This window comes from Cricetulus griseus (assembly GCF_003668045.3).
Source record: "Cricetulus griseus strain 17A/GY chromosome 1 unlocalized genomic scaffold, alternate assembly CriGri-PICRH-1.0 chr1_1, whole genome shotgun sequence".
Taxonomy (NCBI): domain Eukaryota; kingdom Metazoa; phylum Chordata; class Mammalia; order Rodentia; family Cricetidae; genus Cricetulus; species Cricetulus griseus.
The window spans coordinates 206,295,477-206,301,501 of NW_023276807.1; the positions used below are offsets into that span (position 1 = coordinate 206,295,477).

At 36.8% G+C, this 6,025-nt stretch overlaps 1 protein-coding gene across 1 annotated transcript; it reads left to right on the forward strand.

Annotated features, from left to right (window-relative positions):
- The first annotated feature begins 1,096 nt into the window (after positions 1–1,096).
- LOC100751879 (olfactory receptor 11G2) lies at positions 1,097–2,032 on the forward strand. Its single transcript, XM_027386484.1, has one exon. It carries the CDS (start codon positions 1,097–1,099, stop codon positions 2,030–2,032), a length of 936 nt encoding a protein of 311 aa, XP_027242285.1.
- Positions 2,033–6,025: the final 3,993 nt, after the last annotated feature.

The following is a 6,025-nucleotide window of genomic DNA, read 5'->3' on the forward strand; positions in this document are numbered from 1 at the left end:
AAATAGAGAGAGAGAGGATCCATAGGGGAGGGAATGAAGGAGAAGTAGAGGGGGTGAATTATTATCAGGATATATTGTATGAAAAAAGAATTTATTTTTAATAAAAGAAAAATAATTAAAAGAAATAAGCACATAGTTTAAATCATAACACTGATCACAGGCTGATCTCTGTAGATGCTGAATTTTCCAGAGTGGCTGTAGGATTTAATCTGCACTAAAGTGGTCCTCCAAAACAGCTTGTGAATAGTTTTCATGATCATTCCATGAATATTCTTTGTTGAAAGCAAAATATGTTTAATGTGGCCATCTACTCTGAAAAAAATAGTATTGCCAAAAAGAGACACCCAATGTGACAAAGAATGAAAAAGAAAAGTTGTTAAAATACAGCAAATATCTTTGCTCAGGCTGAGGTAAAGCTCTTCACACTAGAGAAGGACATTGACAGAATTCACGAATGCTGATGACAGTGGTAGACTATCAGTTCAATGATGAATACTCTAAAGATGTATAATAAAAGGGTCATTGGGCCTGGAAATGAACCAAAATATTCATCCACAATAGAAGGGTGAAAAGTGGTATTTTTATGTTTATAAGATACAGAGCCATAAAAATATCATAAAATTACTACTGAACAAAAAATGCTATCCAAAAGACCAACAGGGTGATTTCAATTGTGGAAAGAATAGTAACATAAAAGATAAAGAACAACTTTTTAAAATTACATAATGGCTTTTAGATAGTATTAAATTATAAGGAAAGAGGGAGAAATTGTCATAAACAAAGATGAGGAGTGTGACAGCAATTTATAGTTGTGGTTTATTTATTATTTATTAAACAATATACTTACATATCATACCTGGTTTCACTCATTACACAAAAAGAAAACTTCTGTCTTTGTATTAATATTCTCTAGCATCATTTGTCTTCTACAGGCCAAAACTATTCCCAGCATGAGGTTTCAAAATTAAACAAAACAGTGACAATTGATATATAAATGTTTGCATTTCCCAAAGATAACTTAAAAACATTTCTTGGTTCTGATTTCTCTTTAAACTGTCATTTGGCAGTTTCTGGTGACTTTTAATCTCACAGACAGATGAAAATACTCAGCAAACCTAGTAATTCCAGCACCATCACTGGTTTCATCCTCCTGGGGTTCTCCTGCCCAAGGGAAGGGCAGATCCTCCTCTTCATGCTCTTCTTCATTGTCTACCTCCTCACCCTCATGGGCAACGCTTCCATCATCTGTGCTGTGCGCTGGGATCAGAAACTGCACACCCCCATGTACCTCCTGCTGGCCAACTTCTCCTTCCTGGAGATCTGGTATGTCACCTCCACAGTTCCCAACATGCTGGCCAACTTCCTCTCTGACACCAAGGTCATCTCCTTCTCTGGGTGCTTCCTACAGTTCTATTTCTTCTTCTCCTTGGGGTCTACAGAATGCTTTTTCCTGGCAGTTATGGCCTTTGATCGCTACCTTGCCATCTGCAGGCCTCTACACTATCCTTCTCTTATGACTGGGCGCCTCTGTAACATCCTTGTGATCAGTTGCTGGGTGCTTGGTTTCCTCTGGTTCCCTGTTCCCATCATCATAATCTCCCAGATGTCATTCTGTGGGTCCAGGATTATAGACCACTTCCTATGTGACCCAGGCCCACTGTTGGCCCTCAGCTGTGTGAGAAATTCTTTAATAGAGTTGACTAGTTCCACCTTAAGTTCCCTACTTTTATTTATTCCATTTTTCTTTATCATGGGGTCTTATACTCTGGTTATGAGAGCTGTGTTGAGAGTCCCTTCAGCAGCTGGACGAAGAAAGGCCTTCTCCACATGTGGGTCCCATTTAGCTGTGGTTTCTCTTTTCTATGGATCAGTGATGGTCATGTATGTGAGCCCAACATCTGAACATTCAGCTGGAATACAGAAGCTTGTGACTCTGTTTTATTCTGTGGTTACTCCACTCATTAATCCTGTAATATACAGTCTGAGAAACAAAGATATGAAACATGCAATGAAGAAATTACTGAAAATATAAAACATGCACTCTTGTTTTGAAAGAGAATCTCATCTTGCCTTATTGACTAAAAAGATAACTCACCAGTCACGATGGTACAGGTCTGTAATTCCAGCACTCCAGAGGCTGACACAGAAAGATTGCCAGTTTGAGACCAGACTAAGGTCCGTAATGTGAACATCTCTCAAAAAACAAAGCAAACAGGAAGGAAAATGAAAAGAACAGAAGCTAACTGATTTCACTTGGGAAATTGTTATTTAATTATTTCCTGGAATATGTAGGACTATAAAGGGTCATTAGGAAGTCCTCCATCTCTATGATAATTAATGATAGAACTATCAATTTTAGAAGCCTAATTAGTTGGGAAAATGAAAATATATCTAAAAACAAATCATCTGACACAAAAATTCTCTCCAAAGGCAGAAAGGAAATAAAACAAGTTTGTCTCTGAAAAGACATTAAACCATAATGTATATCACAAACAATTCACTAAATGACTCTAAACATGGAAATTTTGCACTTTTATAAAGCAAGAAGAAATCAATTCATTGCATAGATATTATCAAGACAAGCAATAATTAGTCCTCTAAGGGATTTGACAACAAGGTCTGTGAGCAGAGATCCACCTATAGTAGGCTACAGTTAGGGCAACATCTGTATTTGCTAACTGACTTTATACGAAGGACACATTAAGCCCTCTGTGACAAATTAAGATCCTGCATACACAGATGCTGGGGGGTGATAGCACTATTCTCCTTGATGGTTGTGTCTCAAAGATATATCCCCAAAAAGGGGGATGGCAAGTTCTCTAAAGTAAATGTTCTAAGAGAAGAGAGATAAAGTGTGGGTGGAGTATCTGTCCAGCCTGGTCCCACAGCTGTTTAGACCCAAATAAACACATAGAGGCTATATTAATTATAAACTGTTTGGGCAATGGCTCAGGCTTCTTATTGGCTAGCTCTCTCTTAATTATTAACCCAAAACTATTAAACTATGTATTGCCATGAGGCTGTGGCTTACCTGTAATGTTCTGGCATGTTACTCCTTTAGTAGCTACATGGCATCTCCTCGAGGCTGCCCTCTGCACTCCTCTTCCCAGTGTTCTCCTAGTCTGGTAGCCTTGTCTATACTTCCTGACTGGCTACATCCTGCCTGTCCATTGGCTGAAACAGTTTTATTCATCAACCAATAAGAGAAACATATATTCACAGCATATAGAAGGACATCCCCCATCATCTCCTCTTTTCTATCTAAATAAAAAGGAATGTTTTTAACTTTAACATAATAAAAGTTATATATAATGAAACAGTTATCAAGCAAGAATTATAATTACAGTATTTAATTAACATTTGGCAAATTTTAAAGAAAATATTCTATCATCTATCCTATCCTTGTGAGTCTAAAGTTTAATATGTAACTTATCTTTTATCATAACTAAGGAAAACCATAGCCATAACTCCTCCAAAGGCCCCAGAAGAATAATAGATAAACTCTAGAATTTACAGAAACATCTTGCTGCCTGTACAGTTACCCAAGGTTCCTCTGCAATATTGGGGCATCCATCTTCAGTCTATAGGCCTAGCATATCTGACAGACATTTCTGTGAGGCAGGATATTCTGAAGGACTGGACTGCCTTATCTTGCCAAGGTTTGCAGTCACTCTTTTTGGTGTCCTTTTGGTAAATTTGTATAGTATACTGTCAGCAGTTGAGATAAGGGCAATTTCCTGCCCAGTGGCTTACCTTTGCCACAAAGTGAATTCCATGAGGAGTTTCTTTGATGACCATCATCTTCTCCGATGCAGATTGATGCTGCAGGAGCAGACATGGCTCATTGTCATGAAAAACCCTAATAAACCATTTTAAATGCCATATTCTGTAGGCCTTTGAAAGGTTTTGAAGAATATCTATCCATTTGAAATATATCTCTGTATATCTAGAAAACCTAACATGACTATAAGTTTTTAACTATTATATGTTACTATCTATAATATGCATTTAATTATATATTACATTTTTAAATGAGCTGTATAAACAGAATACTTAAACAAGAGTTGAAATATACATATAACAAAAGTGACCTTAAATTTTTATCAATAAACCAAAATGTATACCAGTGCCAAGTCTTCATTTCTATATTATATTCTCTTATTTTTTCTTTAGAAAGAGATTGACTGTGATCATTAACCATTTATAACCAACTCCATTTAAATGAAAACAAACATTTATAAACAATATTTGGGAATGTGGGTATAGTTCTCTCCAAACTGCCTCCTGCTGTTTCAGGGCACTGTCAATTCCAAGGAGATCCTAAGAAAACCTAAAACCCTGGCCAAATCCTTACTCTAGTAGTCTGATGCTGCATCATCTCAGCTGTTTTGGATGTTGGATCATCTGGGCCACTGCTTCAGGGTTCTTGCTTGATCAAACCATATTAGTCTGGAAAGAATCCACAGCTTTTCATTTTCTGTGGAAATAAAAGCAGAACCTCTTTTCCAAAGTAACATGACATCAGACTTAAATTTTAAAATCAAGGCATTTAAATACATAGGTTGGATTAATCCAGCAGCATTTATAAACAAATGTCATTTAGCAACTGTTGCTCTTTCCTCAGTAATCAAACAATTCAAAGACAAAACAATAACATCCAGTATTCAGACTGTGTACTTTCCATCTTTACATGGCCTTTTTATTACTGTTTCTTTAAATTTTTTTTAATTTTTCTTGTTTTTTGAGACAGGGTTTTTCTGTGTATCGTTGGCTGTCCTAGCACTTACTCTGTAAACCAAGCTAGCCTTTAAATTATAGAGATTTGCCTGCCTCTGCCTCCCAAGTGTTGGGATTAAAGACGTGTGCCACCACACTGAGCTACTCTATTTCTTTTCTAGGACTTTCTCTAACCTTTCTCCTTTTTCCCCAAGCCTAAGTATATTTTTAAACACACTATAAACCATTTAGAGGCATTTTATTGTATAGCTCTATCTTTCTCTGACCACATGAATCTTTAATCTTCTAAACAGCACAACTAAGATTAAAGTAGAGGTTTTTGGCTGCTGGATCCAACCAGTTATGCTTTCCAGCTTGGGAGGGGTACGTTTGCCGCCAGCTCTAGCAGCTGTGCTCAACGACTTGACTCTGATCTATGCCGCCATCAAGCAGCTTGTAGCACACTGCCCATAAACCTTTCTGTATATATGAGTAAAAGCTAAATCTGCCATGCAGCATACTGTGCATCTTGGAGACAAACTCTGTGTATGGTGGGAATCCGCCATGCTGTGCTCAAGCTCGAATGCCACAGTGTCTCTGCACCATGGCCTGCATGAGACTGTGAGACTAGGAAGCCCACTATAACTCCATTTCTGTGTGTTCAGAACCTTTTTTAAGCTTTTGTCAGGTTTCTAGAATTTATACACTATCCTTCTGGAGTCTTTGATGGTTTCTCACCCTGTATAAAACAAACTCAAAATTAATCAAAGACTTTAATATATGAACCAACACTCCGAAGCAGAAGAAAACATAGGGAAATGCTTCACAGAAAAGAAATATGAAAGAATTTCTGAATAGTATTCCAAGAACTCATGAAACATCATCAAGAGTTCACCATGTGGAACTTCTCTATCTAGTGAGATATCTAAGAAGCTGATATCTAGTTAGCATCGATCAAAAGAGACAAAAATGTTGCCACATGCTAATGACAAGTTCAATACAACAAAGGTTGGCACATCCAGTATCATAATAAAAACTTTTTAAGCTCATTCTATGATGTCTGGTAACAAAACAAGATGGATAAAAGCACACGAAATAAAGAAAATTGCAGATGAATTTCCTTACTGATCATAGACCCCACCCAGACTCATACTTCAAAGACTGAAGTTCCACTAGAAAACTTTTAAATCTAAGAAACATTTAAAGCACAGTATTAAGATTCAAAAATTAATATACAGAGATCAGTATCTTTTCCACACACCAACAAATTTGATGAGAAAGGAACTAATAATAATAATAACAATAATAA